This window comes from Quercus lobata, chromosome 3 (genome assembly GCF_001633185.2).
Source record: "Quercus lobata isolate SW786 chromosome 3, ValleyOak3.0 Primary Assembly, whole genome shotgun sequence".
Classification (NCBI taxonomy): domain Eukaryota; kingdom Viridiplantae; phylum Streptophyta; class Magnoliopsida; order Fagales; family Fagaceae; genus Quercus; species Quercus lobata.
The window spans coordinates 19,519,415-19,537,357 of record NC_044906.1 but is presented as its reverse complement, the minus strand read 5'-3'; the positions used below and the strand labels follow the sequence as shown (position 1 = coordinate 19,537,357).

Here is a 17,943-nt window from a genome sequence, read left to right as displayed (position 1 = left end):
AAAAAACCATTTTATACTTACTTACATTTTACAGAAGGATTCTAAAGAAAACATATATATATATATATATATATATATATAAAAGGTTGGGGTATTTTAAAACGTTTAAGAATTTATGTGAGAATATTTTAGTACACAAAATGATGAAACCTAAACAAAAAATCATGTTATTAGTATAATATATATATATATATATATATATATATATATATATATGTATGTATGAAGTGAGGGTAAAAAGAAAGGCCACCCCTAATTTGGGTTTGGCCCATCCGAATCCAGCTGGTTGTATTGTCTTCCACTTTAGCACTTTTTGGTTTATTTAATTTGAAGGATTATAACCTTTCAATAGACACTTTTTGATATATATATATATATATATATATTACACCATATCTTGTATATACTTATACATACCTATACATACGACAAAAACTAAACTAGAGACGCAACATTCTGTCTCTTATTCTTCTAAAAAAAAAAACTAATAAATAAAACAATATTGCTTTCTTCTACTAGCTAATAAAATTTTGTACTATTTCTATCAAAATCACTTTTTTTAGGGCAAATTAAAACTTACCCACCTATAGTTTTGCCAAAATTTAAGATGCCTATATGTGGTTTAAAAGTTGGCACTTTGTCCACTTAAGGTTCATTCTATTAGACTTCTGTAACCCACCCCCATTAAAAATTGTTTTTTTGGGGTTTCATTGGTGTTAGGCTTTGATTTTAGTGAGATGGTGGTGGCTAGTCCTTTTTTTGCTAATAGAAAGATGGCTGCAAATATTTCTTCTCATGGGTGGATGGATAATTTAGTGTTGGAGAAAAATGTCATTTTTTAGTCTTTTGGCGTCATGATTTCAGTAGGACTATTCATAGTGTTAGCAGCATCTTAAGGAATTGATGCAACAGGATCAAGATTATGCTATGTACAGCTTCAATTTTAAAAATGTTGTTAATAGACAAATGGAAAATCATATATTTAATTAAATTGTGTTATCCATAAAGAATATCCAATTTATCTTACCTGGAGATGTAAATTTTGAAGTGTATTACAAGCAGGTTTATACAAAATTCTTAGCAAATGATTAATGACAAGAAAGAGCAATGTTCCCCATTGTATTCCTTACAATCTGGTGAAAAAAACTCTTTGCATTGTAAGTACTTCTATGTTTTGCAGTGATTCTTTGTGGTAAGTAGTGTGTTGACATTGGTTTCAAGAAAGTCATATTTGGTAAGAGTGTTCTTAAGCCAAAGTTTTACCATTTTTAGAAATATGCTTTTAGATATTGTTTTTTTTAATGTTTTTATTATATTTTTTGTGTTTATAATAGTGAAAGTACAGAGGTGGGTTATGAAAGCTTAATGGAATGAATCTTAGATTGGTAAAGTGCCAACTTTTAAACCACATGTAAGCAATTTAAATTTCGACCAAACCACATGTGAGTAATTTGTAATTTGCCAATTTTTTTATATTATAATTTCATGAATTTTTGCTTACTACTATAAAAAAAAAAAAATAAAAAAAAAATAAAAAAATATCCCCTAAAACTCATCCAGTAACTATTCCCGTGCATCACACGTGTTAGCGTTAGTAATAGTGTAAAAGCAAAATGTTTAACTTTTTGTTCTTTGTTGACCACTTCTTATTACGCCATATGACTATATATTTATGCCACAAATACATTTAAAAACACCGAAAAGTTATCTCTTTTCATTTTACCTGTTAAATTTCAGTATCTACTCACTGTTTCACATAAGATGTATATATTAAAACAAAAAACTATGATTGAGAAGAAAGCATTGGTAAGGCTAGGAAATGAGAATGAAAAATCTAAAAAGAAAAGCATTTGTAAAGCGTTTAAAGAAATTTTTCAGTATTATTGTTCCTACAATTGGTGTGGCTTGATTCCTGGACATTTTCACTATTTAACCCCAAACGGTTGGGGTTGGGAATTTAAAGTAATATAATGAAATCACTACAAAACACAAGAGCTATAGTGGCATTTTATGTAAGTCATAAAAACACTGCTATAGGTCAATTTGGGCTATAGTTGCATTTTCTACTTTTCTATAGTGGCACCACAAAACACTACTATTGTATCGTGACTATAGATCTATGGTGACATTTTACAAAAACACCACTATAGGTTCATACCCTGTAATGGCGTTTTTAAAACCGTAGGTGAATATATATATTTTTAAATTGGCAATAACAGCATTTCAAAACACCACTACAGCCAACAACCACCAACCAAAAAAAAAAAAAAAATGGTAAATTACAAAAGTGTTATGTAATTTACATAATTTCATATAAATTAAATAGATTTTAAAATTTATGAAACATAACATTAAATGCTCTAAAATTTTAAAAATTCCATAAATAGAAAAGAATAAAAATAAAACAACAATAGATATAAATAGACAAAAATTTGAAGATCCAAACAAATCAAACACAAATACAATGAACAACCTAGAAAAATCAATCACGATGAGCAACCTAGAAAAATCAAACTTGGTTCTCAAATGAACACAATACAAAATGTAGAAGCAAATTCAAACCCAAATAAATCAAACACATAAATTTTTGAACCAGGAAAGACAAACATAAAAACAAGCACAAACCTAGAAAATTCAATAGCACAAACCCATTAGCATTAGAGTCTTAGCCACCACCGATCCAGCTACCCGTTATCATTAAAAAAAAGTATACGTATATCTTTTTTTTTTGGGCTAGACCTATGATGGCGCTTTCCAAATGCCAATATAGGTCCTTATAATACTTAGAACTATGGTGGCATTTAAAAAACACCACTATTGGTCCCTCTTTTTTTTTCTTTTTTACCGGACCTATGGTGGCGCTTTCCAAATGCCGATACAAGTCTTTGTAAGAATTGGACCTATGGTCTCTCAAATTTTTTTTCCACTATCGGTCCCTCATTTTTTTTTTTTTTTTTTGATTGGGCCTATGGTGACACTTTCCAAACGCCACTAAAGGTCCTTGTGAGACCTAGACCTATGGTGGCGTTTGAAAAAAATGCTACTATAGGTCCTTCAAAAAATATTTTTTTTGCCTGAACTATGGTAGTGCTTTCCAAACACACTATAACCTAAATCTAAGCCAAAGAAGAGAATAAGACAAAGTGGAGCTGAGAGAGAGATGAATAGTTTTTAGATAATGTAAAAAATAAAAGTTTTGATATTGAGTGTGTTGTAAACTGTATTATTAAAATAGACAGAGTAGCTTTTTTTAAGTTGCTGAATACTTCTTTTCTTTTTTTTTTTTTTTTTTTTTTTTTTTTTTTTTTGCCGTGAATGCTTTTAAGATATGCCAACCAATCTTTTTGCTTAATAGGGTATCCCTTTATCTCTTTTTTTTTTTTTTATCTTTTTTTTTTCAATTTCCCTTTATCCTTTTTTATTTATTTAATTTTAACTTTTTGATTTGTTAAATGGAGATTAGGGGTTTGAACAGAAAAATTATAATATTTTTATAGTCAACCACGTCATTTGTCTATCATTAAAATTGATTAGTTAGAAAAAAATTTGGCCAAAATATAAAATTTACCCTCTAAGTTACACTACTTTTCATTTTAGTCCTCTAAGTTTACATTTTATCATTTCAATCCTGTAAGTTTTAAATTTTCTCAGTTTAGTCTTCTGTTAAGATATTAATTGCCCAAAACGACATCGTATTGGCCATAAGTTAATATTTATTTATTTTATTATTTATTTTTTAATTTAAAAAAGCGTTAATTAAAAAATAAAATAAAAAATAAAAAATGTTAAAGTAACCCATGTTAGACCCACCCACCTCATCTGAAGAAGAACAAGTGTAATCCCTAGCCTAACCAGATAAGTGAGAGACTGAGAGGGAGAAGAAGAGCGAGAGATTTCTTGGTACATCTTGAACAATGAATTCACAATTGGAATCGGCTAATTGGATGAAGCCAGTGTCGACAGGTTGACCCCCACGTTGTGGTTGAAAGATCGTAGACTCTAGTATCAAAGGGTGTCAACCGTCTTCTTCGCCCTTCAATTTTTTTATTTTATAAATTGTTTAAATTTTCTTTTAAGGCTGTGTTTGGGAAGCTAAGGGAAAAAAAAAGGTGATGACTGGCCTTGATGTAGGAGAGGAGCGTAGCGTTAGAATGAAGTTTCAACTTGTCCTCATAGTAATCCAGCTTCATCATACTCACATCCATGGCTGAGAGTTCAAAACTGCTTTTTCGAACAAAACAAAACAGAGAGATCAAGAGAGAGAACTAGGAAATTAATTTCTGGGTTTTTTCTTAATTAAGGTTTTTTTTTAATTAAGAAATAAATTATAAAATAAAAATTAAACATTAAATTATGGCCAAAATGATGTTGTTTTGGGCATGTTAAAGAGCAAATATGGATGGTGAGTTAACATAGAACTGAATTAAGAAAATTTAAAACTTAGAGAATTAAAATAATAAAATGTAAACTCTAACTGAAATGAAAGGTTGTAAAACTTAGAAGATGAGTTTTACATTTTAGCTAAAAAAATTTCATAACAAAAACTAAACAGGTACGAGACTTTAATAAAATGGTGGACAAGTGCAAGTTTTGATCTTATTTAATAGACCCAATTGAATAAAAGAGAGATGCTTGAACAAGGCTCTATGCATTCCTCAAATCTAAAGATCATCATATTGGCCAAAAACTGGTTCCCCAATAAATCAATCATTCTGAAAAACAACTGGAATTGTTTTTTTTATTTTTTTTTGGCAAGTAACTGGTATTATATTTCATGGTGTCTATCTTGTATATGCAATGTCCCTTTTTTATATGGGTTCTTAGATATGTATACATGTTAGAGAATCATAACTTACTCTTCCATATAAGATAATTTCTTATAAATACATATCCACCTATACCAAAAATCCTTACGATTTTCTAATTGCCAAGAATGTCTTATACCAAGAAACAATCATTCCCATTAAATGTTATACAACATAAAGCCAATTCCTTTATGGGTTTGAAAGAAAAATGTAATCCAATAACATTGGAGCACATCTCCATGGACATTGAGAAGGAGAAAGCTCAAGCAGAGAGGATTTCTTTAAATTCAATATACGCACAGATAAAATCCTGGAAACCATTTCCTTAGAAAAAGGGTTGCCAAGAAGAACTACGTGCGAGAAATTTAAACCCAAGAAAGAGAAAAAGACTCAAAATAAGGAATACCCAAATGAAAATAAAGAATAGAGAAAGCAAAACCATGAGATAAAGAACAGAGAAGCTAAATCATGAAATATTGGTGCGGTGGCTCACAGAAAGCAGAGAAGCAAAGAGGCGCAAAGGCAGAACAAAGTGCTAAAACCCTATCCTTGAAAAGTCCTTTTATAGAAGAAGAGAGGCTCATTAGCGAAATGACAATTTTGTCCTCGGAACTGTACTTTTAATTCCTTTTAAAACCAAAATTAACAATCTAACTTATTTACATTTTACACTTTACCACCTTAAACCATACCAAGTTTGCTGTTAACGTAGATGAAAAAATATGACACTACGTGAAAATACTTAATTGTCTCTCTTTTCAATGTTTTAAAAACAAAAGATAAATTATATTTTACTACCCTAAAATATACTTCGTATTACACTTTACATTCTAAACTTTGAATTTTCATTCAAGTTAACAGCAAACTTAACGGCAAAGTGCAAAATGTAATATGTGTCATAGTTTAAGGTGTAAAATGTGCATTCGAAAAGTTTAAGGTGCAAAATGTAACATGAGGTATAGTTTAAAGTAGTAAAGTGTAATTTCCAACAACAATATATATATATATATATTCACCGAAGATTTATTCATAAAAAATAATAATAATAATAATAATCATGTTTGGGTTGGCCTTTCTTTCTTTTTATGAAAAAACAATTATTTTAAAATTTAAAATTTGAAAATACGATTTAAAAAACACACACACACACAATTAAGGCGCTTGGTAAATTTTGCAATAAATGTTTATTGTTGTGAAAATCTGTGATGCAAAAACACAACTTTGCTTTACGGAATGTTTTTGAGCTCATAAACTACAATTTAAAAACATGTTGTATGCTTGATTTTAAACCTCTTTCTTTTTGGTTAAAAAAAAAAAAAAAAAAAAAAAAAAAAAAAAAAAAAAAAAACCTCTTTCTTTTTTAAATGCAAAATGTCAAAATTTCTACTATTTCTTTTAATGAGAATAAAATGGGTTTCACTTGCATTAGCAAAAATTGCATAATAAAAAGTTGAACTTTTTGAGTGAAAATAACTCGATTGCCAAGAAAAAAAAATGATAAAATGCATTGAAAAACCTACCTTAACGATTACCCTTAGGACACTAGGACCCTTCATTTAACATCATTGATTTCTCATCTGAAATTATATAGCAAACAAATGAGCTTAATATCCTTTTTCAAGACTCAAACACTAGCATACCGTATGGTTAAGGCGATAGGAGCTAGTCAAGCATAGACCATTGGCAATTCACTTTGGGCGTAGTTATTATAATGTGGAAAAAAAATATATTCAAAAGTAAGTCTATTATGGCCCGTTTGGATTGAGGGGGAGGAAAGGAGAGTAGAGTAAAGTAGTGTAAAATTGACTCAAAATTAATCTATTTTTAACCAATTCTACTTTACCCCCCTCCACTCTCACTCGGTCCTCCCTCAATCCAAACAGTCCCTTAAGCATAACCCAATGCTTAAGAGCATAATACCGATACTCTTAATCGTAAAAGTAGATCTTTGGACTTGTATAATACGTGGTGTATACTTATTAAATCAACTCAACAAAATAAGTGATCCTAGAAATAGATATGTTCTTTCCCAAAAACTTGCACCATTCTAAAATGAAAATTATGCTGTGATTAACAACCATCCATGCCAATGAAACAATCAACAAAATCTATTTCAGTGAACATCTCAAGTTCTGGTAGCTTGTAAGCTTTGATCAAAGTTTTCTACACTCAACAACAAAACAAAAACAAAAACAAATAAACAAACTTAAGTTGAAATGGGTGGCCATTAACCAAACTCAACCTTATGAAACGCCCTACTAGCTTTATACGTTCAAGCACCAACCAACAGAACATATTAAGGCAAGAAGAGTGATTGGATCAAGCTATTCTTAGAGACTACGGGTCCGTTTGGATACAGCTGAAAACTGAAAACTGAAACTGAAAACTGAAAAACACTGTAGCGAAATAATTTTTAAATGTGTGAATAGTATCGTGGGACCCATTTTTAATGAAAAAGTTGCTGAAAATTAAGAACAGCGATGTGCTGTGATTGGAAAATTTGAAAAGTCAAAGTTTGCTATCTGAACAGCATATGAAAAAAAAAAAAAAAAAAAAAAAAAAAAAAAATGAAAAACGCAGACGCAGGATTGGGCGAAAACGCCCAATCCAAACGCACTCTACATAATGTGAGGTTTTCCATCATTTGTCTTCTGGCCTTTAACAGAAATCAAGAATGGTACAAACGAATTTTGGATTCAAAGCCCAGCTAAACAGGTCCAGGTCCAGAAGAATTCCATACGAGAAAACACCATTAACAAAACGAAAACCCACCCACTTACATTTCTACTATCTGTCTATCTATACATATTTTTATAAAGCAGTCCATGCCATCATATATGTATAAAAGACCGTTGCATCAAAAATTCAAAATCAGTTCATCACGATCTATAACCATTACGCCCATAAGGCCTTTTCTCCAGTTGAAAACTTTAAGGGGGAGAGGGAGGGGGATTGTTACAATTTCTTGAGCAAATAATAGTCAATAACATGAAGGAAGCACCAATTTGATACAATACAACACCAAAGTCAAATATATACCCAGCTTCTCACCATAACTTGAATGAATAAAAGCTCAAACTCCAATTTACCAATGGTTTATGTATCTCATGAGTAACAAAAACATGACTTGTAAAATATGACCCAAAGCTAGGCACCTCGGTTTTCAAGAAAGATATTTAAGCTTGCAAGAAGTTGCTAATTCAATTGCTTCACTCTGTCTAGATTCTATTCCATTGACTTTGACTCCAGGCTCCACAAGATCAATCAAAACTAGCATTTAGAAATTTCAACAATTCATTTCTTTTGTTCTCCGCCAACTTATCCTCCTTTGTTTTCTCAACTTTCAACCGAATCTACATAAGGGAAAAATAATTGATGATCACATTTCCTGTTTAAATAATCTCCTACACAGTTCATTGAGGCTACAGTACAAGGTAATAGATATCCTAACCTTTTTTCCAGATATAGCACTGAGGCGAGCACCATCATCCTTCTCACGCCCTAGAAACTGTACGAAGCATATAAAGTTGCAACAACAGCAAAACAATAAAAATTGAGACTGCAAATCTTATTAACTAGAGTTCAGTGAAAACCTTGGAAAGCTGTACAGGGCCACTGCTTCTCTCATCCTGCTGCTTCTATATATGGCTCCCATTGCCAGGACAAACCAGACCCATAAACAAACATCCAGGCAAACCAATCAAGCACCCAGTCATCATGTCAGACCCCAGCTCCAATTTCGAAGAGCCAATCAATAAAACAGGCAGAAAGTACCATAAGCACCTCAGATATTGATATGTATATCACATAAATTGAAGTCAAACATTGTGAATGCAGTGATAATTGCTAGACATGCATTATAACTTCCTGAACTTTCAGGTTATACATGGAAAATACAAATTGCATCAAGAAGTTCAGAGAGAGGATTGTTCTTTTCTTCTATTTTATCTTTATTTTTCTGGAAAAGAAAGGAAAGCTCTCTTATAAACCAATGCTAGTACAGCACTGACTGGAATTTAAATTCCAAATACAGTTTACAATTTCATTGTTATTTAATGTCCAGTTAACAACAAAGTTATTTTATTTCTGCAGTTAAAGATGACAGTTCACTCACAATTTAGATACCAATAGCTTTATTAGGAATTACAAATAAACGCCATTCAAATGTCTCAGAGTTACTTAAAAATCAAATTCGAACATAATAGGAGGAAAAAAGTACTAGTTGACCACTACCATAAAAAACAATCATATGGAGGCAATTAACCTATAAATAGCTGTAACCGCCTACCTCTTTAAGTTTGTGACTGTGCTGTTTATGACGATGATTCTTGCTTCGGTCCTTTTCCTTGTTCAAGAAAATGAAGGGAAATGAAGCAGGATAAGAAGACAAGCAGAGGATGTAACAAGAGAAGTAAAAAAAAGGAGTTCAATAACCACCTTCTTTGGCTTGTCATTCTTCTTGTGCCTCTTTGAATGATTAGATGTTTCATGCTCACTGTCAGAAGAACTGTCACTCCTACAACAACTCAGCAATATACAAAGTATGTTAGAAAAACCAATCTTCTATCCTCCATAGAAAAAAAAAATGGGACAATCCCTGAAAAATCTATATATAATTCCAGATGCTATTGAAAATTTCAAATATAAATCATTGCATCTAGACCATGTTTCCTTGCTATCAACCCCTTCCAGATAGGTAAATAGGTTTTTAAAAAAACCCCACATAAAGACACATAAAAGAGTAAGAAGGCAACTTATCTAAACCATGTTTCTCAGAAAATCCTAATCATGAGAAGTCTTCTCTTAGATTTGTAAGCACAACCACCTTCTCTCCCACAACTAAAGGTTGAGAAGATGGAATTTGAGGTCCACTTGTTCCAAAAATGCAGAAATACAGGAGTCATTAAATCTCATAATACTTGTTAGCTTCTCACTTTCCCACATCCTATCACTCCCCACAATTGTTCTGGTAGCTACATTTAATTTACACATCAAAATTGAATTCTAACATGTTCCCAAATAAAGACCCCACCTTACGGTCTTCTTGTTAATTGTCTATCCTCATAATCATCAAAGAAGCACCAGTAAGAGTCCATTTCAATTAGCCTAAAATGCCAACTTGTTTTCACAGCTAGCTTATGTATAGTTTTTAACAGCCTCACTTTTCCTAGGTACAACTGCACTTTTTCACAACTTATTTGTAAGAATAATAAGTCAATTAAAAAAAAGCACATCTAAATACAATTGAAACAGTAGCTTTCATAATCAGCAATTTTTTTTAAAAAAATTATAAATAACTATCTAATAGTCCCATAACAAAAACCTCAACTAACATACCTTTTTATTTTCCTAAAATTTCTCAGTAACTAAACTGACATATCATTAATCCAACAAACCAAACTAATTGCACAAATCACATAACCATAAACATCAAAACTCCAGAAAAAATAAAAATAAAAACAAAAACCTTAATTGGGTTTCTCAAAAACTAGAGGTCCTTAGAAAATTCACAATTTCAATCTTCTTCACCATCCCCAAGCTTCCCCAGCAATCAAACAAAGAAATAAACCAACAAGAACAATAATATAAAACCTACAAAATAAAACACTTACAGTAGGAAGCACGTACATAGACACAGACACAAGTACGGGTACGACACAGCAACACGAGCAATTTTTGAAAAATTATAACATAAAACGGCCAATACAACATAGGTATGACATGGATTCAACACAGGTATGGCACTCTAAATGAAGTGTTCGTGCTTCCTATTAGTTACATACTTACATAGCCAAAGAATATAAACCCTAAACCTAGTCCTGCCTTCCTTAGCTCTTATATTTCTAACTAAAAGACTATATTTTTCCATGAACTTTCTTTACAACAAAAAGATCATTAATCAAAACAACCGGAGCTAATCAGACAAATCACATAACCATAACCACAAAATTTGAACAAAAGCTAAAAATTAGACTAGAAATCTCAATTGGATTTCTGAAAAGCTTATGATTTTCACCTCAAAGAACTCACAAATTCAATTTCTTTAAGCTCTCCCCCCCAGTTTTCCCAGCAACCAAACAGAGAATAGAACAAGCAACTACAACATAATACCCAAACATAGAATCATAGCAAAAACACACAAAGCTCAAATAATAAGAACCCAGAAATCCAAAACCAAAAACCAAAAACCAATTCTGATTCTATCTTCCTTAACTCTCTTCATTCTAGAATTACATCTAACCAATAAAGAATTGGTTTTTTTTTTTTTGGGGGTGGGGAGGGGGGGGGGGGGGGGGGGTTATTAGTAATTACATAACCAAGCAAAACACACAAGGCACAACAATAAAAATCCAGAAGACCCAAAAATAATTCTAATCCTAGCTTTCCTTAGTTCTCTTCATTTTCTATAATTAATTTTATCTTAAACTACGTCCCCCCATAAAATAAAAATGAGTTCTTTTTGTTTTTTTGGGGTTAATTAGTACTTACATGAGCAACCAAAACACACAAAGCTCAAAAATAAGAAGAACCCAGAAAACCCAAACCAAATTCTACTCCTAGTTTCTATTCTAAACCATTTTGCACAACAAAAATGGCTTTAATTTTTTGGGTGAATTAGGAATTTACATAACAAACCAAAAAAACAAAAACAATCAAAAATTTTAAAATATAAATACATGAACAGAGAAAACCCAAAAGTAATTCTATATATATCATGTTCCTCAAAAAACCCAAAAAAGGAAAAAAAAAAAGGGTTTTCTTTTTCAAGACCTGGAGTAATCGGAGGCAGAGGAGGAAGTGTAAGAGTGTCTGCGACGACGTCGTTTGGTGTGGGAATGGCTTTTCTTTCGGATCTTCAGGGATTCTCTGTCTTTGCGACTTCGGTGACGACGGCGACGGTGAGAGGAAGTTGATGTGGAATCGGGGTCGGAGGAGGATGAAGAGTATGAGGACGCGGAAGAAGACGAGGCCGCCATTAGTATACCCAGAAAGAGAGAGATTGGTGAAAGAAAGAATAAAAGAGAGGAGGGGGGGTGAATATATAATATACTAGTGTTATTGCAACTTGCAAAGTTGCTAGAATAAGAAAAAATAAAAAAATAAAAAACCAATTTGTTTTTTTTTAAATAAAAAAAATAGGTTGATAACCAATTTGTATGATTAGGTTTTCTCTTATTTAAATTAACATATTATCACATGTTGACCTAGTAATGTAATTTTACCATTCACAAATCCGACTAGGTTATTAAAATCTAGTCAGGTCACACGGTTTACTTAAAACCTGCCAGATTTTACCGGTTTTGGTTGGATCTCACGCACATCCAATTCAATTGTTGATTCGGACTAGTCTATGTGCTAGGTCATTGGGTTACTAGTTCAACTGCCCGAGCCAGGTCGAGTTTAATATCATTGACTAAAAGCAAAAAGTGTTATTATTACTACTCATTTACAACAAGAATACTCTTTTTACAGTAAAATTGGTAATTACTAATTTTACTATAAAAAGATTATTATATAAAAATTATTTAAGTAATTGCTCGATATTAATAACATTTTTTCTTTGAATTTAGATAGGTTTTCATTTCACCTGACTCGAAGGCTTTGGGTTTGAAAAGATCTAACTCATTTGCAGTAGTAGACCAACCCTTCAGTGTTTAATTGGCCAATATCCTTGGATAAGCCGTTGGATCCAATTGGTTTTTAGGTGTGGTGCGACAACTACATGGAGACTGGAGTAGATTAGTAATGTCGTGGCAATTGGGGGAGAACAAAAATCTCTCTAGATCTCCGTCTAGATTTGAGTGGTGTTGTCTAGATCTTAGTTTCCTTTATAGGAAATGGGTGTCCCTTCTAGTTCTTTGTTGGGTGGGCTGTGTGTGTTGAATTCCTTATGTGGGAAACTTGACACTCAACTTGTCAAAGTCACATTTTGAAACTTTTAACACCCCCCCCCCCCCCCCTCTTGATAGGCACAAGGGTTGAAATCAGCCAATACTAAATGGGTGAAAAAGGTGGGTTGATTTTTAAGATGTATGGACAATCCTCTAGTTGATGGTAAATCTTGAAGGCAAAAATCCCTAATTATGCATCGATCAAATTGATTTATGTTATGAACACTTATAGGTATATAGATAATAATTGTTGTAATGTTGCATTTAGTTAGTTAGTTGGTTAGTTAGTTACAATTCTAAGCGTGTTAATCGCATTTAACACATGTTGAAATTATTAATGCACAAAGGGAATAATATGACCGTTAGGATTAGGCCATTTGGGTCAATAAAATAGTTTTATGGTGCTATAAATACCTACTTGTAATCACATTTCCATCATTGACAAATAAATCAACTCATTGCTTAGTGCATTTCCTCTCTCTCTCTCTCTCTCTCTCTCTCTCTCTCTCTCTCTCTCTATGGAGGGTAACTACCTCAAATTAAGTCAATTTTCTAACAATTCCCTTATAATTCCTATCCATCCCCATTAGGAACCACCGAGTTCCTAACAATTTCCTATAATTCTCACACTTGGACCTTTGTTATCAATCGATGTGCCTTATCCACTATCACCTAGCCCTCATTGTTGCTCACCCACCCACCTTGCCCCTTATTGTGACCATTCTTATTCTTTGTTGTACTATATTTTTCTTGCCACTCTTAACATCCACAAGATCCTCATCTTGTCATCATTGTTGTGCCTTACTCAACTTTAGAATCCATTCAATTCAATTTCCAATTCAAAATGGAAGATTGATTGAAAATCCAAATCCTATTTGGTTAGTGGTGGGTGCAAAATTCAAACACAAAGGGATGATGTTAGACCCTCAATTTAATCAAACTCGACTCGTTAACACCCTTATGTGTTTTTGTTAGATACTATACTTATATTTAATATCATTGCACATGTTTATATCAATTTTTAGATAAATGATGATGAAATTTGTAAGACTTCAAAGTAACATTTTTTTTTAATGAAAAAAAAAAAAAAAAAAAAAAATTGATCATCAAACCCGGCCTATTAACAACCCTATATATTTTTGTTAGATACTATATTTAAATTTAATATCATTGCAAATGTTTATATCAATTTTTAACTAAATGATGATGATATTTGTAAGACTTCAAAGTAACACTTAAAAAAAAAAAAAAAAATTCATTGGGTTTAAAGTTATTGGTATAAATAGGGATTTTTTTTTATAATTATTTTTCATTTTAATTTTAGAGAAAAATATTGTCTTCAAAGTGTTTAAAAATATTCCTCCCTAACAGGTCATAATGCTAATATTTTACTCGTTTTTTGTTTTTTTTTTTAAAGTTCAATAGTTACAATGGAAAATGAAAGTTTTAAATCTTAGACATCTCTATTGAAAATACTAAAATGTGCTAATTGAAGTACAAATCTCTTGCTGATATTTATATTTTAATTTCAAAAAGCGAATGAGTTTATCTTGTGAAGAAAGATGTAATTGTTATGGTTGCTAGAAATAATGATAAGGAAGATAACTACTAGGTTAATAATTTTTATGTCATCTCAACTTTGGAAGGTCATAACATTAAGCTAGACACTTTTTTTTTTAATTATTAAAATTAGATAATTATAACAATTGAGGAGGAGGATTTGATGAACCAAGAATGTCTTTGTTAAAAACATTACTTGAGCTACAAAGCTCTTGACCTAGACGCTTGAATATTGGTTTGATCTATAAGGAAATATGAGGCTAAGAATATGAGAAAATGCCCACCTAATGGTTAAGACTTTATGGTTCCTACATAATACTATGCAAAGTGTTATTTCATTTAACATTTTATATGATATGACATTGGAGATATATATATATATATATATTTGAATTTATAATATTAATCATAACCATGACAAGGATAGGATGACAATTTCATCCCATACCATCTAGGCAAGTTTTCTCCTCTGAGAATAGAGAAATTATAAGCCATAGTTGAAATTATAAGCCATGGTAGACCAAGTTATTTGTCCACTATTCCCCTAAAAGAATCTCATATGTTTAAAATTGTTGAGTTAGGAAAAAGAAATTTAACCAAAAACTAACTATTGACTCAGCAATTTTAAACATGTGGAAGTCTTTAATGGAATAGTGCATAAGTAATGTGGTCCACCATGAGGACTGTATAATTTCTCTCCAAAATGAATGATAAAGTGGGGACGTGACGTGATGAATTCTTTTATCCAAATGTTAAGATAGGCCTTCAAGTATATTTCCTAAAATATCATTATTATTTTTATGACAACAAAATTGTCATTATAAACATTTCCTTTATTTTAATGAAGTGTTGGATACATTAGGAATTTGTATTGTAATCATTTGAACTCCAATAGTATACAAATTAGACTAGTAATTTGATATTAGACATGTAAAAAAATATATAATAAAAAAAAAGAAAAGAAAAGAATTTAATATCTTCTATAAAAATTATACTTGGTGATGATCTTTCATAGAATAAAATTCATTTTTCACCATTTTCATTGTGATGAATTGATTAGAATTTTCATTTTCTATATAAATTACAAAATTATCTACCAAAGTGAATAAAAAAAAGTTAATGCAACCATTGAAATCTTCAAAGACATGAATGATCCAAAATTTAATAAATACAAATTTTACAAAAAAAGAACAAAAAAAAAAAATTGAGAAAACAAAAACTACCTTGTCTCTATAACGACTAGACCAATTGACCAATTTATTTTTGGCGAAAACACCATTTTAGTCCCTACATTTTGGGATCACAGTCAATTTGGTCCCTACATTTTGATAGTAGTCAATTTGGTCCATGATATTTTCAACTTGCAATTAATTTGGTCCTTATTGTTAACTCATTAACGGAAAAAGTCTGTGACAAACGGTGTGCACTGTTGGCACACTTGAAGCCTACATGGCTACTAGAATAATAGTAAAAAAAAATTATTAGCATTTAAAAATGATAAGTCAGCATCTAAAATTAAGTAATTTATCAATTTCAAACAATTTAAAATAAAAGAAAAAGAATTGAAAACCAAAAAAAAATGAACCCAGACAAAGATTTCGAAAGTTTCTTACACTTTTTGAGAAACCAAATCGTGAATACCAACTGTGAGGCCAGTTAATTGGGAAGTATTGTTAAAAGCATTATTAACTGGGCCTATGACCCTATCCGAGGACGTTAGACCGTCCGAGGAGGCCTAAATAAGACTATGAGGAGAATAAAGTTAAGAGAGGATTAGAGACAATGTGAGATGTGTCCAATAAGCGTCTAAGGACAAAAGTCTTCTCGGCAACGTGTGTCCGAGGTAAATCTGAGTGCCATACCATCACAGACTTACTTTAGAGTTACACCACAACTAAAAATGGGACATTGGACCAAGGATAAGAAAAGAAAGGTAAACAAATATCTTCAAAAGCTGCTACATCCGCATTAAATGCCTTTCAACCAACTCTATGGCCGCATTAATGAGGAAATGATGCCTGAACAGTGATCAAACAGCCTTACAGCTACTGGTTGATGGTTCTAGGAGGTGCTGGATGGGATAGGAAGGAGTCCTCTAAATCTAACCTACACGTGTATGGTAAGGATGACAGCAAGATAGCAATATATAACCCGTAAGAATGCACTGAGAAAGGGGATTGGAACTCTTATACAATTTTTGTCTTGAAGAAAACCATATGAAACAAATAACTTAGTTTGTTCTGAGGATAAATTTGATAATCTTATTTGTGTCGAACCATCTTGAATCGTTAAATTTAATCGTTTTTCTTCTGGGATAAATTTAGTTCTTTTATCCACGCTCTACAAATTTATTGTTTGGGCCGTTAGCGTTTGAGCCCAATTCGGTTTTGGGATCAATACAATTTCAGTCCCTACACCAACAATCAAATAAACGAAAAGAGAAAATCAACGTCCAACAAACTCCATCGCCAACAATCCGATCCCTATCACATCACAAATCGTTGAAAATACTGAAAGATAATCAAATTCAAAATCATTTAAGTAATCAATGAAACGGGGGTGAAGAAATAAATTGTAGAGTAATGGACTTTGATTATGTAATTCTCGTGAACAAATTTATATGCTACATCCATCGAATCAAATCATTGAGATTGAGATTCGCAACGTTTTTGATGCCTTGAATGGAAAAATAAAAGTTAATCTACCACCCCTACAAGCTTCACCTTCTCTCTCTGCCAATCCTATTCAATATTCATACCTCTCTCTCTCTCACAATCAGATATAAAATATTTGAATCTCACACACATAGACAGAAAAACACAATACTAATAACTTAAAGAAGAAACCCAACAAGAAAAAAGGAAAAAAGAGAATAATGAGAAGATCCAAATGTACAAGCACAACTATTTACAACAACTTGTACCAAGCAGATAAAAACATTGATTTTAAACAAAGTTCTTCCTGTTTCCTTTACCTTCTCTTCCTTTATCTAACCCCACCTAAATCAAGTTCTTTAGTTTTAGAACTTACCCACATAATGAAACCCAAAAAACTAATTTGTAAACCCCAATAGTGCATGTCTCTTAGATCTGGGTTCATGTCTTTTTTTCTTTTCTTTTTTGTTGGAAATTGATAAATTAATTAATTTTAGATACTGAGGTATTATTTTTAAATGCCAATTCAATTTTTTATTATTATTCTAGTAGCTAGCTACATGGACTTTAAATGTGACAATAGTGCACACCATTTACCACGTAGACTTTTTCTGTTAGTGAGTTAACAGTAGAGATTAAATTAATTGCAAGTTAAAAATATCAGGGACCAAATTAACTATTACCAAAATATAGAAACAAAATTGATTGTAATTCCAAAATATAGGGACCAAAATAGTGTTTTCATATTTATTTTTAAAAGTTACACAATATTAAAATTATTGTGAAAACCAACTGTGAAGATGATTAACAATATTTTTAAAAAAAAAATTTGATAATTACAAAAGAAAAGTGGAGATTTAAACCCTGGATAGATATTTCGGTTAGAAATATTATAAGGTATCCACTAGTTAATTTCCGAGACTTTTTGACATGATTAACAGTGCCATGAGTGGAAAATTTGGCTAGTTCAGCTTGTTGTATATATGAATACTTGAAGGCCTTGAAGCATCATATTAAAAAAAAAAAAAAAAA

At 31.5% G+C, this 17,943-nt stretch overlaps 1 protein-coding gene across 5 annotated transcripts; it reads right to left on the bottom strand.

Annotated features, from left to right (window-relative positions):
- Positions 1 to 7,665: 7,665 nt before the first annotated feature.
- Positions 7,666 to 11,834, bottom strand: LOC115982050 (protein FAM133A). 5 transcript variants are annotated; one of them, XM_031104538.1, is made up of 6 exons: positions 11,577 to 11,833; positions 9,243 to 9,321; positions 9,094 to 9,144; positions 8,399 to 8,443; positions 8,257 to 8,313; positions 7,666 to 8,158 (listed from the first exon to the last, which is right to left on the bottom strand). In XM_031104538.1, the coding sequence occupies exons 1-6, from the start codon at positions 11,780 to 11,782 to the stop codon at positions 8,066 to 8,068; spliced, it is 531 nt and encodes a 176-aa protein (XP_030960398.1). In that variant the 5' UTR covers positions 11,783 to 11,833; the 3' UTR covers positions 7,666 to 8,065. The 5 variants fall into 5 exon arrangements, with proteins under 5 accessions (XP_030960398.1, XP_030960396.1, XP_030960397.1 ...); XM_031104536.1 differs by having other exon boundaries at positions 9,094 to 9,156; positions 11,577 to 11,832; XM_031104537.1 differs by having other exon boundaries at positions 9,094 to 9,150; positions 11,577 to 11,832.
- Between the last annotated feature and the right edge of the window lie 6,109 nt (positions 11,835 to 17,943).

What these genes read in the sequence shown, in the direction of transcription:
- LOC115982050 (XM_031104536.1), bottom strand. Translation starts at nt 11,782, where the DNA reads ATGGCGGCCTCGTCTTCTTCCGCGTCCTCATACTCTTCATCCTCCTCC. An exon ending in ACAGTCACAAACTTAAAGAG is followed by an intron (nt 8,444 to 9,093) that starts GTAGGCGGTTAC and finishes AGCCATATATAG; the next exon opens with AAGCAGCAGGATGAGAGAAG. An exon ending in GCCCTGTACAGCTTTCCAAG is followed by an intron (nt 8,314 to 8,398) that starts GTTTTCACTGAA and finishes TGCTTCGTACAG; the next exon opens with TTTCTAGGGCGTGAGAAGGA.